This window comes from Temnothorax longispinosus, chromosome 10 (assembly GCF_030848805.1).
Source record: "Temnothorax longispinosus isolate EJ_2023e chromosome 10, Tlon_JGU_v1, whole genome shotgun sequence".
NCBI lineage: Eukaryota > Metazoa > Arthropoda > Insecta > Hymenoptera > Formicidae > Temnothorax > Temnothorax longispinosus.
In genome coordinates, this window is record NC_092367.1 from 5,964,491 (window position 1) to 5,983,560 (window position 19,070).

A 19,070-nucleotide genomic window follows, 5' to 3' on the forward strand; every position below is an offset into this window, starting at 1 on the left:
CTACAGAATAGTGTGCACAGAGGTTTCCTTAATTTTCCCCTATCAACCCTTAACAGCACACAGAGCGCATCACGCGAGTTTACGAGCGCCGACTGCGCTTCGTTGCTTCCTTTGACCACTTTGTACTTGTAATACAATCTACTTTAGCTTTGTTCTCTAATTTTCAAGAGAATTTCCAAGAACAGATAACGTATCTAGCCGCCTATTGTGCAAGTCGTCTTTCGTGAAAAGAAATATTTTCGCAAAGAATTATCTCAATCACGTAAATAAAATAGTAAAATAAAAGTAATGGAGAATGTGTGTCAGAACACATTTTCTGATCGTTTTTGTGCAATACTTTCACAGAAAGATACTCACTAAAAAATTACAATATTTGCTAATGTTCTTGTAGTGCGAAGATACACAAAAATCTGATTGTCAATATCGGCAATCATGATGCATCAATATAACGACATGACGCTAAAGTTATTTGATTTTCCTATTTCCAGAGTTGTCCGCAGGGACAACTCAAAAATCGTACGAAATAAAAAATTAGAAAAATTTGATCCCAACAATTTTTTAAATCGTTCAAAAACTTGATAATGATGCAATAATAGAGGTATTCACCGTGATTATGCTGAATCGCACTCTTTCCCGGAGGGGTCCTTCTCGAAGGTGTCCGGTATCACTCGGTTAGTTCAGGTCCTCTCGTCCTAGAGCACTCGCAGCAGCTTCCTCTCGCACATTGTCGTATTTTCCTTCAACCCTTTCGTCTACCCCTTTTCCTCTTTTCAAAACTGGCTAGATCAGGATACCGCTGCCTTGTCCTTTCACGATTTCCTGGCGGAGACGTGACTGGCACTCGCACGGGATCCCGATCGAAGGGTCGATCCCGCGCGGATCGCGGCGAGCGAGAGGGAGAGCGAGGAGATATCTCGAAAGCTCCGCTTCACACGGAGCACAGTGGAGAACTGAGCGAAGTGCCGGCCGGTCGAGCAGCCAGGCGGGCTTTTCCGAGAGTGGTTTAACCAATCGCGACTTCTCTCTCGCCCCCACGTATCTTTCACGCGCGCTCTCTCTTCCTCTTTCTCTCTCTCTCTCTCGCGCGCGCTCCCTTCTCTGCCGCGTCGCGACGCGGTAGACGCGCCGTTCGCCGGTCCTACGACTCGGGTCGCCTGCCGCCGCAACCCCCACAGGTGCATAATCCTCTTGCACCGGCAGATACGTGATCGCGCATCTCCTGGTTGGAAACAGCAATCGCGAAGCGAAAATTCGCAAAAGTTTACGATTCGAGATCTCAATTTTCGACAGGTTGGAAAATCGAATGTTCCAAAATAGGAATATTTCAGCACGCTGAGCGTTACAATCAACACCAACTATATTTATAAGCAATCAGCTAATAATATATTGCTGTCATATTTTAAGATTCTAAGTGCGCACGTTTCATCTTTTCGTAGTTGCCTGAAATTCCGCAGAAATGTAATTCTTAACTTTCTCAACCGCTCCGTTGGAAGCTGTCTAAACTCGAAATCCGCGCAGTCGGAAGCGCGTAATATTGCCGCGGAAGTTCAACCGCGATTGTCGTAAAATCACAAGAAAGATTTCTAGAACAGCTGGATTTGCTCTGGCGAAGTAGGTTAACCAATCGCGAATTTTCTACTCGTTCGATGCGTCCTTCTTTTTTATTTTCCATCTGTCCTACCGTAGTCGCGTTGCTCATGGAACGAATCGAATGGTTCGTCGCGCCTTCTGCCTGATGCACAACCCTCTGCACCGGAAATTAAACGTGGAAACAGTACTGTGACGGACCTCAATTCGATAGATATTATTTTCGGTTACTTATATCTACGAAAGAGCGGAAGTTTCCTCGTGCACCTCTCCGCGCGTCGAAACCGAGAAGACCCGAGGGAGAAAAAGGCAAGAAACGCGCGACGCTCTCGGCGAAAATTTGTCTGGGCGCGTTTCACGTAAGTGTACGCGGGGTCTGTAACCGTGGTGTCGCCTTTCTAAAAGAAATGTAAATCCTTTCAACAGCCAACGGTTTAGTCTGTTTACCTTTGGAATTCAGGCGCGCCGGAATTAGGACGGGGAACGTGGGAATACACCGGTGGACCCACTGGGCGACACATGTAAACTGTAATCGGCTGGTGCAACGATTCGCGCGATGCAGTCTCGCGCTTGTCGCTAATCAACACAATGTAATTTAGAAAATGATCTTAGGCGAACGCTGTCTCTAACGCGTGGCGAAACGCCTGATTTCTCCGAATGAGAGACACGCCGAACCTCGCGCCGAACGGGATATTCGCTTGTCCCATCGTTATCGGTCGTGATACAATTTTCCGAAGGATCATTCAAGCGGTTTCCTTTTTGCGACACGTTTTATCAGCGGCGCGGCGACGGAGAAAGTATGGTCTCCTTTGCCCTCGACTCAAATTGGCTTTTCCTAGTCGCGATCGCGATTAACGATTCGCTCAACGTTAACCGCGGTGTTTCGCAAGGCCGGACCATAGGAAATCAATGAGTTTCATACGAGACAGAAAAAGAGAAAGAGAAAGAAAATAAGCCTAATTGAGTTACAGACACCAAGAAAGCGGTACGAAAGCAAAGTCGCTATTTCGATATGAAAATTAAGTAGAATTAAGTATAAATAAGATCATATCTCTCATTTATAATTACGTATCTTAGGCATAATTATGTATCTTAGAGTCTTGCTCTAGTTATCCCTTGTACATGGCGTTGCGACTTTGCCTCGAAAGCAATGTAAACAGCAATTAGATAATTTTATTTAAAATATATTTACATGTATATATATGCATATATATATATATATATATATATATATATATATATACATATGTATATATTGAAGAAATCGCGTTCTCTTTATTGAAAAGTCGCTACTTTGATAAGCTGCTTATCTAACGAAAAGCGCAAAGCCATTTTATAAATATCACACATTTTAATGAGACATGACTAATCTTACATGGCAAAGATACAGATGTTCACAAGATATTTAAAGCTAGATTTATGTCGCGCCCAAAAGATTATCCCCATTTTCCCTTTCTTTCTTTTTCTCCTTTTCTAGAGAAAGATTTGCTTCTAGTTTAAAGATTTTCTATCACTCAACACGCTTGTACGAGATTCTAGTTTGCCGGGAAAATTTTCTCGTTTATATCGTCGCGATATACGGAACTTCCTCCCGCGGGAAGCCAACCCGGCCGCTGCAGCTCGCACCCAGCTAAACCAACTACCGTCATGAAACGTTAAACGACAAATGCATCTCGCGCGAGCGACGAGATTTTTCACACGAAAAATCCAGGGGACGTCTTTCAATAACGTCGGGAATTCGCCTCGTATCGGGCACGACTTCGTCTAAGGATTCGCCCGGTGGAAACACGTGCCGCGTTGTCGTGGATTCGGACCGCGTCGTCCGTCGTGCTAAGATCGAAGGGGAAAAAAGAGGACGAAAACAAAGCTCAGACCGCGCGCGCGTCTACGTGCGAACTGGCGTCGAACGAAACGTGATCGAGGGCTCACTTTCGAACCCGGTGTCTGCAGGCAGTCGCTTTCCTAACGATCGGCCCGCGTGCTTTTACCGCCTCGACGGATGCTTTTACGATGTTCGGCTTTTACGTGCCGTTCTCATCGGCTTGGCTATCCGCATTTAGCGTTCTATTCAATTATATTTGTGTTAGTGTTAATTTTTAACACTAATAGAGAGGATTATTTATATTCTAAAACAATTTCTTAAAGAAACTTGTGACGTATGATCAACGATAAAATTAATCATTAAAAGATTCTAAATTATACACAGAGGAAGAGCGTCAATATAAACGTTAATACAAAATACGACTTCACGTCTATAATTTCATCATTCGCATTTACCTATATCCTCCATTTCTGGAGGTAAATCCAACCGGGAATATCGGAGCAGGAGTTCGAGCAGCGATACGAGTCGAATACGCTCCGAAAATGTCAAACATCATTCCGCGTTGGGGGTTGCGGAGTAGTATGATATCGCAGGACTTTAACGCAAGGGCGGTAATTGTTGCGAACTTGATATCTTGCTTGCCAGAGGCTCGATAACCAAGCTATGTTAGCATCTCCGCAACAAACTTCCAGCTTACACCAGCAATTAATTTGTTCTGTATGAAAAGCAGAATCAAACACATCAAACTAGTACAACCTAGCTCTAACATATGCAGACAGTTATAGTATTCTCTCGCCCCATCTCTCTGTTTATTTTTATGTCAGATGAAATTGCAGTATGCAATTATGGTCTGCAATTAAAGGGGATCAATCAAGCGTCGGTTCTACCGTCCAGTTTAAATAAAGCTAATAAACGTAACTGTAAATAATAGCTAATCAATATGTATTAATATTTCTAATGCAAACATTCGCAATAGTAAGTATAAATTAGATTTATTAATGTCTATCTATATATATAACGTCTATTGTTAGACGCACAAGATCACATCTCATCGATTTCACGAGAAATTTGTATCTCGAAGCTGGAAATGCGCAGAGTAATTAAGAATAGGAAATATGACGTAGATGATGATTAATGACGTATCGGTCATGTATCGCGTTCACGCTACACGTCTGTCCGCTTTCTAAGTTATCGTTATGAATACTGATCTCGGAACATCGTTCGCCAGAAGAATAGCGCAGGTTTATGATACGCTCCGTATATGATTGTAGAATATATATCGGTAACCAGAGAAATGGATACGCAACTCATACAACCCATGCCGATGTGCATATGGATTTTACTTTCATATACCGCCGTTGCGCAGAGGAAACGAAATTATGAGCGAAACCCCCGGCAAGAATCAAGTTTATGGGCCTTTATCCATTAGGCAAATTCAGCTTTAATGGGAGTTAATAAATTGCTATATTTATCTAGAGCCGGGGCAAGTTTCCCGCGGGCGAGAGACGTACATATATTCTATCCGTGGATTTATCTAGCTATTTAATTTACCATCGTTTCAAAAAAGACATTTTAACGCCGATATTCTATTAAGATAGCAACATTTTACATACGTTTATCCGGATAGCGAGGTACCGGTTTATCGTTGTAAAACGTGAGGTGCATGTATAATTGACAAGAGGTTTATTACAGCAAAACGTAAACCACGTGAGAAATGTCTCGAGAGCAAGCGAAATGTATTTCGTTTGCCTCTAGTCGCCACGAAGATGAAATATTACGCGCACGTTTTCTTCATTCCCAGACACAATATCTCGTTTCGTTTTCGGCCCCCGCTGAGAAACATATCTTGAGAATTTGGCCCGGAATTATCGCGGCGAGCAAATGTAATCTTCCCGTTTTCCCACGTGTTTTCGACGCGTGACACTGATCATCGACTAATGGAGCAGAAATGATCGAGCATTCGATCTATATTCCGTCGTGCTCGAACTTCGCTTTCGAACACATGATCTTCCTTAATACGCGAGTCACGCAATGCGAAATCTCTCGAAGTCTCGTCGATTTATTTTGCCGAGAGTAATTCGTATTCTTCGCAACATCCTTCTCTACTCCCGTGAAATCGAAATAGTGATGCTGCTCACCGCACGACGCAAATCGATCTTTAACCCTTTCCACGGTCAATCTTCGTATATAACTCTTCTGTCTTTACGGATAAATTTTCATTATATCGTCTAGTCTAGATGAAACTTGATCCAGGGAAAAGTTACGACAGAGAGTGGCATATTTTTCTATTTTTTGTTTTTTATTTTTAATAAAATGGTCTACTTAAATTAATGAGAGAAAAAACAAAAAAAGAAAGAGAGAGTTGTAAAAGATACATCTTCTATCTTGCAATATATAAAAAGTTAAAAAAATCAGTCACTACTCTAAATTAGAAAAACATTAAATATTGACTGAAGTTGTATGAAATTATTAAAAAATCAACTACATTAAGATATAAGATAAAAAAGATAAAACAGTGCACTCTTCTCTAATTTAATATTTAAAAAATTATGATGTTTCTTATCTGGCGTGCAATTTAAATAAAAGGTCTAAATTAAATTAAATGGTTAAACAGATTTAATTAAATTTAAATTTAACATTCTTATAATATTTTATAGCCACGTTTATAAACGCCAGCTGGACATTCTTGAATATCTTCAGAATTAGCATCGTTAAAGCAGATACACAAGTTTCGCGGAGAATATTTATTCGGCGCACAAAGGATGACTATCGATTTGCGCCGGACATTATACCTGTATTGGCACGAACTCCTGCTGAAGGAGACGCGTGCAAGAGGGCGACGTAATGAACAAAACCGGTTTTCGATTTTACAGGTGGACGATCCGATACGTCGCGCTACTCGCACGACGAAAATCTAAAACACCTCCCCAGACATTCCTTCGTAAAGTAGGTCATACCGGAAGAAACGAAAGTACGAAAGCGATTTCCGCATTAATCGCCAGCTGATCATCGTTGCGTGAAATCCTCGATAGCATTAGCACGAAGCAACTCGCGGAACAACTCGATCTAAATAATTTTAAGCAACAAACGCAAAATAATCGGCCAAAATTAGCACGTTGTATACAAGACATGTAAATTATGTCTCATCAAGCTGTTTTGTTGTATTTGTGTTTAATGACGAAGATAATGGAGCTTTTAATAGAACAATTATGGTCTGACCTAATTTTGAATGCAACTTCTCTCTATACACGCGAATAAAAATAACAATTCGACTGAAAATCAATATAGCTGCAGATTTATAAACTCAGTTACATGCGTCGCATGATGACTTAACGATTGCCAAGCAGGCAATTTTCAACTCTGACGCGGCTATAAATTATCATATGTAAGACAGACGTTACAAGCTTGGAAAGAGCGAAAGAGAGGGAGAGGAGACTTTATTAGCTCTTTCGGCTCTCATCAATGGCTTTTAAAATCGTCAGCCACACCTCCGTTAGATTCTTTAACTCGCCCGCTGCACTTTCACCGGTCATTTATTTTCCAAAAACGTACGTCGTCGGTTACCGGCATACTTTTAACGATCAATGATTCGACGACAATAGAACGGCATGGAAATAACATCCGTAAAGTTACTTCGAAATATCAACGAAACTTGTAATTCATCGACAGAAACGATCGAATTCTACGCATAATTTTCCACCGTTATTAGAAACTAATATCTATACACGAATTAATTTCTAAAAACGTTTAATTTATTGAGATTTAAGTGCATTTGTTCAGAACGTTACTGATATACTTCCATATTATATTCTTTAATTAATTTGATTTCAATATTCTCTTAGCAACTTAGTTTAAGTGAATGTCATCTAATAATCCTGTCGTTTTCGACGCTCAATATTTTGTACAGTCTATAAGAGCTAAAGTCAATTTTTGATACAAAAAAGTTATTCAAAATTAAGTTTAAAAAAGGTTTTGTCATTTATTTCTTTTTCTAACGCGTCATTCGTGAAGAGAGGTACCTACTTCTATTTTCAACCGCGATTGGAAGAATTTATTGACGTTCAGATATTATTTCTAATAAATAAAATAGACTCGACAATAAAATAATAAAAATACACTAGCAAAATCTAAATAATGGCTGCAAAGTTTATTTAGTAACGTACTGTGTATGGAAGGAATATCGCTGACAATTCTGCGCAATATGCAACAAAACGGGAGCACTCCTAGCTGTAAGATAATCGATTAGCCAATTCCCACAGCTCCACTTAGGTTAATTAATTCCGCTCGTCGTTTAAACACACCTATCGCTCATAAATAGCTCGACCTCGTGATCAATCCTCTCATCAAGTTCCACGAATGTAATTTCGTAATCGGCAAATAAGATCGGTGTAACGGTTAATCAAGAGTCAGCTAATTTGCCGTCACGGTCCGTGCATGAATGTTAGACGTAACAACAGCCTAACGCGGTTCGATATATCGGGCACGTCGTGAAACATGTATTAATTCGTCGGCTTTTCGTCGATCGATCGACGCGACGGCGGAAGGCGCCGAGAAAATACACGAGAGACGAGCGAGATCGTTGCTATAGAAAGCGTGTGCGATAAATCTGACGTAAAGCCGCGCAAGACGTGGCTTTATTGCGGTATTAAAAACCCTGACGGGACTACCTCTCTCTCTTTCTCTTGATGCACCTTTTATGTTTAATGAAACCGCGAATTGCAGGTAACAAACGTCTGTACTTAGCTTAAATCGCGGAATTCACGACTGGTTTTCATGGATCTATTAGAACCCTCATTACTGCAACTGAATCTTAAGTTTTTAATCTACAGTTTGTTCTTTTGCTACGATACATACTTCGCGCTGTGATGGGATGAAAATTAGCCACATCTAATAAAATATTTTAAGCAAAGAAAAGCGATTCGACGTGTCGCGTAAGATAGATCGCCTAGTGTAAAATTAATTTCGAAATTCTGTGGCGACATAAAAATTAAAAATAGGATACCGAGTGAGCACCTCGAAGCGGAACACGATAGCCAATGCGTATGTACGTACATGTGACGAGTGGAACAACGCCGCAATACAATTTGCTTGGAATATATGCAAACAAAAGACAAATTGTATATGTAGCGGCCAAGAGAACTTTATTAACGTCGGACTATACGTGATATAGTATCGTTCGTGGTTTGTACAACGAACTGCTGCATTCAATTACGAGAGTGCACCGCTAGGTCGACGTGCTCCGCAGGAAATGTCCGATGCGCGATCGGTATACTTCGCAGACGCGTGAAACGAGACGTCGACAACTCTTGCGTAGGTCATTTATTGAAATACACAATTGTCTCACAATTAGATCTCGTCTCCAGAGACGATTTACACATAATTCGAATTATACGTCATACTTATACATCATCGTCATCGAAAATAAATATTATCTATAAATGACATCGCGAAAAAAAATACGCTGAATAATTATATCTATATCTCTTCTTTTAACATTTATGCAGTCTCGAGGAGTAGAAATTCCTGAGCATTGTATATGTACAGTCTAGAGAAGATATCGAAAGAAAGACTTCGTAACATTTGAAAATATAAGTATCCTCTCGTCAGTCGTCACATACATATATACATATATACTACGATCAACGAATCATAAACTGTGCGTTTTTTTATAATCATTGTGCCAGTTATGAAATTATTTAAATGCGTCGTACGAGTGGCTTTCAAAATCAAAGATACTGCTGTATCTCAATGAATTGGTTATTAAAATAAATTCGGATGTATGTAACATGTACCGTAACATTGATCTCAACTCCAATAATTTCTCCAATCTTTTCAAATAACCTGCATATAATAATAAATATTAACTGAAACGCTAGGCCTAAGTTTACCATTTTATATCACATCTGCATGCTTTGATATACATGATAGCTCTAATCGGATAAAACACAATACTAGAAGTCAAACTATGTAAAATCATAACTGTCTTCGCAATTAAGAATTTTAAAACACAACACAATAATTTAGAGATAAATTAGATAACAAGCAAATTTTAGTAGACTTCAGTTTAGACTTTTTTTCGTCACGAAAATTACATATATCATATATATATATATATATATATATATACATATAGTCAATCAGCAATTTGTAGCATTGCTAATTGCAATATCAATTTGAATGATCATATGACACACTTATAAGAATTGACAAGAAGAGTTATTGACAAGAAGAGAATTCCAATATTATAAATTGGATACCGAGTTCTTTAAAAAATTACGTAAGTAATTACGTAAAATAAGTACAATGTACCCTGATTACAGTATTCTTAAAAATACTTATAATCACTTAAAAATATAAATTATAAATTAATTTGGAATAATTTGTGCGTAAGCTGGATAATAGCACTCATCTTGCTGAGATAAAACCTCCAAGTTGTTTCAGAAATGAAACAAATAATTCTAAACCGAACATTGCGATAGAATAAATCGAACTGATAAAAAGCCGCAAGAATAATAAATAATAAACTATTTTAAAAACCTGTCATAAATTATATTAGGACGGCTTGGTCCCCAAATATGGACCCTATCTCACTGACGAATTGGATTCAAATGCATTTAAATATGTAATCTGCGGAAATGTTTACATTTGATCCTAATTCTCTATGATAAAACAAAATCGATCTAACTTTGTGCTGAATGACACACTTTGATATATTATAGAGTAGATGCCTCTCTGTCGGGAATATTACTTAAGTGTTGCTTCCAATGATATAAAGGAGGCCCCATGGTGAAGCAATATTTCCGTTCAAGCGGAGAGCCATTCTTAACGTAATACATAATATACATATTGCACATTTCATCTTCATTCGTACCACCGATATACGTAGTCCTATCGCGCGTATTTCTCATTGTACAACGGGCAGCTAATACATCACCGTACGTAACTGGAACTTTGTGAGTAACGGGATAAAACATCTGAGGAGTCAATGGATCTCTCTTACCAAGTTCGATCCATTCGTTATTCGGCTTCACTACGTAACCGGACACGACTTTACCGAGCGAATGGGTGTGCGTTCTATATGCGAATGGGTAAATAGTCTTATTCTCTGTTATGGGACAGGACGATTCCATATATACCGTTTCTCTAGGTGGAATAGATCCGCCTGTTCCTAACAAAATAACCCCAGCCAGCTTGTCCATTGTTTGCGTTGTATAACGCAGAATTACACCTGAATCATCCGTACTGCCATCCTTGAAGCGATCAATGTGTGCGTAATGCACTTGCAGCACGATATACTGTATGGGAGAATCGCCGCCTACTTTAAAGCCCACTCCTTCTGGTAGGTTTAATTTAGGAGCGTCCCTTGCCCATGCATAGATAATCTGTATAAATAAATGAACTTTTTTTTTTCAAGAGTCAAGATTTAAAAAGAATTTATGAAATATGTTATGTTAATATTTATTACTTGAGTTCCTTCTTTACAAGCAGGTGCAGTATCTGGGTTATTTCCAGCATTCGCCATCTCTCCGCAGTTCCAAACTGGCTTTGAGCTACCTGGCTTGGTGCAACCATAGACAAGCATATGGTGAGCCGTTTCCATTGTTGCATTCGGCTCAAAACCAACAATATAATAATTCCTCGCAAAGTCAACCCTAACTGGAGTGCATAAATATAATTCGGGCTGTAAGCAGAATATCAGGTATCATTCTCATTTTATAAAAATTACCTTAAAAAATTGTGGTGAGAATGCTAGCTTAAAATAAGTAATCTCTTAAGCTAGCATTCTCACCACTGTAAGTATATAGTATGTAATAATCGTCATAAAAATTATTAACTAAATTGAAAATAATTCAAAGTATATAAATATATTTGCACAAGAAGACTGTCAGTTGACTGATTTTTTCATACGTCTCATTTTTATATATTGCAAGAGCCATATGTTATCATGTAATTAGATCTCGTATGACGTACATCGTACGTATATTGTTCTTATGTTATTTGAAAAAGCTAAAGAGTATCACGCTTACCGTGTTCGGCCTCACGTTTGGCATGATAAGCGAGTACCTCTTGACAAAGTAACAGCACGTAAACTTGAAAAGAATGGCGAACACAAAGTAACGCGTAAACGCGCGTTTCTCCCACATTTTCGTTGCGCCAGTATTTTTCACGCGTCGGCACTTATCAATGGTACGACAAGGAGTCCACCTGTCAAACGCTACAGGTCGGTCGATACGGAACCTAACCTGACCTAACCCAAGCCGAATGACGCAAATCGCAAATAGCAAATGGGGGGTATTTTTAAAAGCCCGACATTTTATGGCGGTGGCGGCATCTCACGGGAGCGCATATACGCCTCTTGTACATACTCGCTTATCATGCCAAACGTGAGGCCGAACACGATAAGCGTGATTCTCTTCAGCTTTATATGGCGTTATATGGCGAATGCTGGAGATAACCCAGATACTGCACCTGCTTGTAAAGAAGAACCTCAACATAAATTCTTTTTAAATCTTGACTCTTGAAGAAAAAAAGTTCATTTATTTATACAGATTATCTATGCATAGGCAAGGGACGCTCCTGAATTAAACCTACCAGAAGGAGTGAGCTTTAAAGTAGGCGGCGATTCACCCATACAGTACATCGTGCTGCAAGTGCATTACGCACACATTGATCGCTTCAAGGATGGCAGTACGGGTGATTCAGGTGTATTTCTGCGTTATACAACGCAAACAATGGACAAGCTGGCTGGGGTTATTTTGTTAGGAACAGGCGGATCTATTCCACCTAGAGAAACGGTATATATGGAATCGTCCTGTCCCATAACAGAGAATAAGACTATTTACCCATTCGCATATAGAACGCACACCCATTCGCTCGGTAAAGTCGTGTCCGGTTACGTATAGTGAAGCCGAATAACGAATGGATCGAACTTGGTAAGAGAGATCCATTGACTCCTCAGATGTTTTATCCCGTTACTCACAAAGTTCCAGTTATAAAAAAAACGCACAGTTTATGATTCGTTGATCGTAGTATATATGTATGTATGTGACGACTGACGAGAGGATACTTATATTTTCAAATGTTACGAAGTCTTTCTTTCGATATCTTCTCTAGACTGTACATATACAATGCTCAGGAATTTCTACTTCTCGAGACTGCATAAATGTTAAAAGAAGAGATATAGGTGTAATTATTCAGCATATTTTTTTTCGCGATGTCATTTATAGATAATATTTATTTTCGATGATGTATAAATATGACGTATAATTCGAATTATGTGTAAGTCGTCTCTGGCGGAGACGAGATATAATTGTGAGACAATTGTGTATTTCAATAAATGACCTTACGCAAGAGTTGTCGACATCTCGTATCTCTTTTCCGTTATTAAATAATTTAATAATTTTAACGTTAATAAAATAGTTCTGATGATAATTATAATTAGTTTAATCGCTGGTTAAGTTAATCTAATTTTCGTCGAATTCTTGATAACGCGAAGAGACAAAACGGATGAGACATTTCAGTGTCGCCAAATACGCAAATATAATGAAATTTATCAGTAAATTCACTCACCGTCGTTGTACCCTAGCTAAGTACGCCTTCGGCTGCACCTGGAAAAATAAAAAATATATTCTAATTACACACCGATTATATATATATATTATCTGGTTACTTTTATTCAATTATTTCAATAAATATTCGACAAATCTTTCGCAAGTAACCGCAATCGTGTGCAGGTGCCTCATTACAATTACGCGCATTATTAATTTAAAGAACGAATCTAATTTAAAAAGTAAGAATGAATCTTAATTTCACTCACCAGCTAGGATATTGCAGTGTGCTCCACCCCCTCGCAAGTTCCGCCAGGAATCCGGAGACACCCGCCGTCGCGTCGTGTCGGTCCTATCCAGGAAACGATGAACACCGGAAATGATCACTTCGCTACGGCGCTATTGGCGACGACGGCACTACACACAATTTCGAAACTCGATTCGCGCGCTTCACCCTTAAAGAAATCCGAATTCACACCGCCATTTTGCGATACTCCGATACGCGAAACGGATCGCGCTTCGTTCCGCGATACTCGGCTTTCGATCAATTATTTCAGGTTAGGTAGTCGCGTAATCAACAATCCGATTCTTCGATACGCTACGTCTGTAATGCCGATAGCATCCCGACTGTCTCATTGTCAGAAGAACGCGAGGCTCTCATTCTCGCGTACCCGCGGCACGGCACGAGATCCGCGTTTCGCTCCCCTCACTCGTCTCGATGCTCGGAACACAGCGCAGTCTCGATTATGTTCGACGAATTCACGACAATCACACGCCCGTCACTTTAATCGGCACTCCCGACACAAATTCGCGCCCGCGACGCGTTCTCGACCGGGTGAAATTCGGAGTAATTGCGGAGCGACCGCGCTCACCTTCCGAACCGAAGCCGCCGCCGGCGCCCAGTCGAGTCAGCCGAGTGCCACCGCGCCGTCGCGCAGCCGCCGAGACTGTCATGGCGGCCGGACGGCCGCGCGCGCAATTGAGACGATTTGAAATGCGGACGATTTGAATCCGCGAGGATCAAACGCTTCTCTCGCGCTTCTCAGCAAGCTGTTATAATCTATTCGACATTCTTTACAAAAATCTGAATAGACGCGTGAAAATTTACGTATGAAAGACGCGAGGAAGGAAAGCTTTGGGAAAAACATTCTCGTTCAAGTTTCAAACTGGCGCAGTTAAACCTGTTGTACAGTAATCGTGCGTCGGCAACTGATCAGCCAATCAAATTCTCCGTGTAATGCTAGGTCTACAATGCGAGTCGTAAAGTCGTGAGTCGTAAGAATTGACCAATCACAGTCGATTATTCTCCTCAAATTCGATTGTGATTGGTCCATTCTTACGACAAATTATATTTTTTGTCGTTTATTAACACATTGAAGATTTTAGAAATAAAGTTATACGTACATATAAGGGCCCGGACACACACTTCTGCACAACGCATAATGCGTAAGCATAAGAAAATTGATTGGTCCATACACATGTGCATAAGGAAATATAGACCAATCAGTTTTCTTATCCTTACATATTATGCGTTGTGCAGAAGTGTGTGCTCTGGAAATTTTGCTATAAACAGTGCTTGTTGGTTGAAATACCTACCAAATCGATCGAATTGATTTCTGGATTAAAGTCATTCTTATAGTAGCCACGTTGCTAAAATCCGCCATTGCCGTGATGTATCACATTCCATGGAAAAAAAAAGATAATAGGACAGGATCTTTTAACTGAATCAATTTCGAACTGTGCAATGATTCTCCGATCGGCATTTATTTTAAATATTACAATAAAATAACGTATCTTTGCAAAGCTCGCTAATTATGAAACTAATATTTCGAAGCATGTTGGAATTAAATCATCGCGGCTGCATCCCAATTACATTGTGTCAGCCATTACGTACACACATGCTTCTCTACGCATATATTTTTCTGGACGGAATTGTATTGAGCTCGTAATGGTGTTTCCTAATTGAACCTCGTCACGAGATTCTTGTAATTGATCGATTAGAAATCGTAAAACTCCCGATCGCTCCTTTGCGCTAATTACGCAGATCCCGCGCGAAGCTATTACAGGCCGAATTATAGGCCGTTTCGCAATGAGTCTTCTCGCAATGACAATTTACGTCGGAATTTTGCCTTCGCGGGGTGGAATCGCATCTCGGGGAAACGCCACATGAGAAACACCGGTGTAATTGACGCATTAATTTATGCTATAGACATCGATAAGTTCGATCTGACAACGCGACGGGGACTTTGCCAGGAAACGTCGCGTCTCATTGTGCAACGACGGGGTTTATCTCTTGTTGATAAATATATCGCGAATTTGGTCTGTCAACCACTCGATCGCCGGCTGCAGGCCCTCGCCGGTTAACGCATTCGTCGCCCGTATGTGCCAGGGCTTGTTCTGTATCCGCTCGAGTCCCAGCCCGGCGACCAGTTTCACGGTGGTCAAGGAATCAGGCAGGTCCATCTTGTTCGCCAGGAAGAGAATGGGGATCTTGCGTCCTGAAACATTCACTTCGCTTTCGGTCGTGCCAAGTCTGCCGCTTAGGAAATCACGAATAGCGAGATATACGAATACATTTTGGAGGGTCTTGCAATTAAATCTTCTAAATCACCTCCTCCCCCAATTCTGTCCTCTCGTTTCAAACGAGCACTCATTATCGCTAATTAAAATTCATCACGAGAGACGTACCTGCCACGTCGGGATGCTGCAGGAGCATGTCCAGCTCTTCCTTCACGACAACCAGTCGCAGTTTATCGCTGCTGTCGATTATGAAGATGATCCCGTGGCAATCTTTGTAATAATGCTCCCACAATGATCTATGACGATCGTGGCCCGACATATCGAATGCGGTGAAATTGACATTCTTAACTGAAACAACGGTTTCGGTTTAATTGCATTGAAATAAAAGCAAAGTGCTGATTGTGCTGATATTACGTGGATTATATATATTATACCCAGCAAACACAGCAAATTGCTTGATAGCAAATTGCTCACTCGGTGTTTTCTGTGTTTGCTGAGTATTGTATCAATTCGTGAACAATTTTATATTTTTAATATTTCATTCAATTTTCCTACTTTTTATTTTTCATAGGGCTGACTTGGCAGAATTATTAAAAAATAATGATTATTCTCTCCATGTTAACAAAATAATACAGGTGTTGCTTGATAAGTAAAATAATAAGTGAAATAATTTATATCATTTGGTGAAATTATCCTAATTTGTTGGACGGCATAGATACGGTTAGAACGATTAATTGTTTGATTTTTTTAATCGTTAATTAACCGGAGCTTGATCGAAGTTGTCTTTAATCACCGATTAGATTAATTGGAGCTCGGTGAAAGCCGCCTTAAGGAAAGCAGAAAGCAGAAACGTCAACGCGCCATCTGAAAGTATCCGTACGTCGAGGAAAGTGGAGCGTGGAGCAGTCGAGATATGAATTTGAAAACAATGGAAAACCGTCAAAAGTAATTTTGGCACGTGTTTGTTCGATTCGGTTATTGTTGCAAGCAGAGCAAGTGATCTAATGACCCTGCTGAACGAAAATGCAGACGCGCAGTTCCTCTAGTAGCGACGACGGAAGTACCGAGCCGGCGAACAAAGGTGCGTGAAACGCTCGTCGAATGAAGATCCTAACCCCCACTGAAGCGACGTTTATCCGTCGAACTGAAGTCAATCGTTTTTTTTTCGGCTTTTATAGGCGCGGAGGCCGCGGAAAAGGAGAGGCTGCTCCGAGAGATACAGGAGCTGAAATGTATCGTCAAACAGTGCGAATGGAGTCTGCAGACGTTGCGCTTTAAGGACGTGGAGGAACGCGTGACCAAAAGATCCTTGCAGAGCCGGGACGTTTCCTCGCGGACGCGAAACAGTGTGCCGAATGTCGAGGTCGATCTGCAGAACGATCTGTACAGATTCGCCGGGTTTCGTTGCGTTAAATTTCGGAGGGACGAGATTATATTTAATTTCACATCGACAAACGAAAAGCAGAAGGACAACACTCACGCGGTGCAGATCTTCATCAAGGATGGAAAGGGCAATCTGGGAAAATGGGTGATGCCAATGTCAATCGATATGAATTATATATTATCCAAAACGCCTATCGACCAATTGAAAAATTTAACTGCGTTTATAAAGAACTGCAAGCACAATGTCGACTGCTACACGGCACGGCAAGAGCAATTTCTGTCGTTACAGGTATAATTTTGTCTTATGAAAATGAATGGGTGCGTTCAGCCGATACTCCGCTAGCCTAGCAATTGTGAGCAGTCACTCGTTTCCTCTCCTTTTAATCCATTGGGTCAAAGGAGAGGAAACGAGCGAAAACGAGCGACTGCTCACGATTGCTAGGCTAGCGGAGTATCGGCTGAACGCACCCATTGATATACAGTATAATTTACTTATAAGCTATACTGCTATAATACTACCAAGTAAATAAACGTTTGTTTTTTTCTTTAGAATAGTATTTCACATATGAAGCATTGTGCTCTGCAGTCAGACCTTGGATTCAAGCAAATCAGTTTAGAATTGTATGGTGTACACGATAATGAAAGTGACAGATATATAGACTTGATAATACATTTGCTGTATCATTTCGACAAAGCAAGACCTTACAAAATTGAGGTTAATGCAACGAACAAAAGCAAGTTAAGCGATGATACAAAACAGAGATTAAAGATATGCTTGAAGGAATTTAGAATATCAGACTTACAAACTGCATTCGACAAGATTCTAGATGCAGAGGACAATTCCACATTTACATGGACACGGGCAGACGACAGTGAAAGTCCATTGGAATTGAATGTATGGCATTTAAGTATATAAAAATGTTTCTCAGATTTTTGTTTATGATTAAAAAAAGATATTTTATCTATAATTTTATTTGTAGGATACTAGCAGTTCTGATGAAGAAGACTTCTTAGTTCAGCTGCAATCAGATCGGAAGAGATCGTTGAGAAAGCTTCAGAGAAAGCGTGAATTGCATAAGAAATGGAATGAAAGGAAAAGGCGAAGACTTATTAGAAATATTACTGACTCATCGGAAGATGATCAAGAGGATAGCCACTCAAAAGCGAAAGTATCACGTACTGAGAAACCACGGCAAATTCCGATAAGAGAGAAGAAAACAGAAAAGGCTACACCTATTCGAACCTACACAAACCAAAAGAAAATTATTAAAAATCCACCAATAAATCCACTGGAAGAAACAACGCCAATGCACAAATCTAAAGTTAAATTGAAGCAGACAAAATTAAATTTCCAAACTCACGAGGCTACGAATTCTAATACAAGTAAAATATCTTTGGTTGAATCAAGACTGCATAATAGACCTGATAACAAGCAGTTGACGATTGCCAAACTAATTACCAGCACTCCACTACGTGTCAACATTAGAAGACTATCACCTAGTCTAGAGATTAATAATATTACATCTATTGAAACGACCAAGAAAACGGCAAATAAATTAGATGACTCCAAAAATAGCGATCAATTAGGCAATGAAAAGACTCGGGAAAGGAATACTCGATCATTACGAAGTAGCAAGACCACTGGATTGTCGCCACAAACTTCGAAGACAAATCAACGCCTTACAAGAAGTATGATAAAAAGTTAGGAAGTAAAAAAACGTGTATAAGTATATAAAAGTATGAGAGAGGTAACGAGAGGTATGTTTACTGCAAATAAACTATATATGTTCTATGCATTTCAAAAATACATTTCACATTTATATATTATTTTTTTATCACGTCATCCCCCTGTATTGTATCTTATTGTAAAATAAACAGACAATGGTACATGTGATTTTGAGACTGTGCAGGTGTGCAATAGCGAACGCGTGAAAGTAGCGTTGAAAGCAACGGAATCTCACACTTTGTCGCTCCTCGCTATTTGACTTACATGCGAATTTTTCGACATTAAACCCGACAGTGGGCACTATGTTTATGCAACGGTCATCCTCGCGTTTGAAATTATTTATGACCGTCGACTTACCACTGTTGTTAAGGCCCACTACTAAAACGTTTACTTCTTTTTTCCTAAGACCTAAGAGGTTCGCTAAACGATCGAATAACCCCATTTTCTTACGGCGCTGTAAGTTTTCCTCACATTTATCGGACAT

At 40.0% G+C, this 19,070-nt stretch overlaps 4 protein-coding genes across 4 annotated transcripts in view; 1 reads left to right on the top strand and 3 right to left on the bottom strand.

Moving 5' to 3' along the window:
• The window catches only part of LOC139820048 (uncharacterized), a 39,131-nt gene extending 38,049 nt beyond the window's left edge, over positions 1-1,082 (bottom strand). Inside the window, exon 1 of the mRNA XM_071789970.1 lies at positions 607-1,082. The gene's annotated coding sequence lies outside the window, so the exon portion shown is untranslated. The remainder of the gene's footprint in view (positions 1-606) is intronic.
• A 7,631-nt stretch (positions 1,083-8,713) lies between these two features.
• On the bottom strand, positions 8,714-11,651 carry Phm (Peptidylglycine-alpha-hydroxylating monooxygenase). The gene is made up of 3 exons (XM_071790412.1): positions 11,437-11,651; positions 10,875-11,090; positions 8,714-10,791 (listed from the first exon to the last, which is right to left on the bottom strand). Exons 1-3 carry the CDS (start codon positions 11,551-11,553, stop codon positions 10,123-10,125), a joined length of 1,002 nt encoding a protein of 333 aa, XP_071646513.1. The 5' UTR covers positions 11,554-11,651; the 3' UTR covers positions 8,714-10,122.
• Positions 11,652-14,695: 3,044 nt separating this feature from the next.
• On the bottom strand, positions 14,696-19,051 carry Arl6 (ADP ribosylation factor-like 6). The gene is made up of 3 exons (XM_071791106.1): positions 18,851-19,051; positions 15,646-15,825; positions 14,696-15,455 (listed from the first exon to the last, which is right to left on the bottom strand). Exons 1-3 carry the CDS (start codon positions 19,026-19,028, stop codon positions 15,244-15,246), a joined length of 570 nt encoding a protein of 189 aa, XP_071647207.1. The 5' UTR covers positions 19,029-19,051; the 3' UTR covers positions 14,696-15,243.
• LOC139820672 (uncharacterized) lies at positions 15,850-18,665 on the top strand. Its single transcript, XM_071791103.1, has 4 exons — positions 15,850-16,558; positions 16,656-17,149; positions 17,411-17,755; positions 17,841-18,665. Exons 1-4 carry the CDS (start codon positions 16,501-16,503, stop codon positions 18,564-18,566), a joined length of 1,623 nt encoding a protein of 540 aa, XP_071647204.1. The 5' UTR covers positions 15,850-16,500; the 3' UTR covers positions 18,567-18,665.
• Positions 19,052-19,070: the final 19 nt, after the last annotated feature.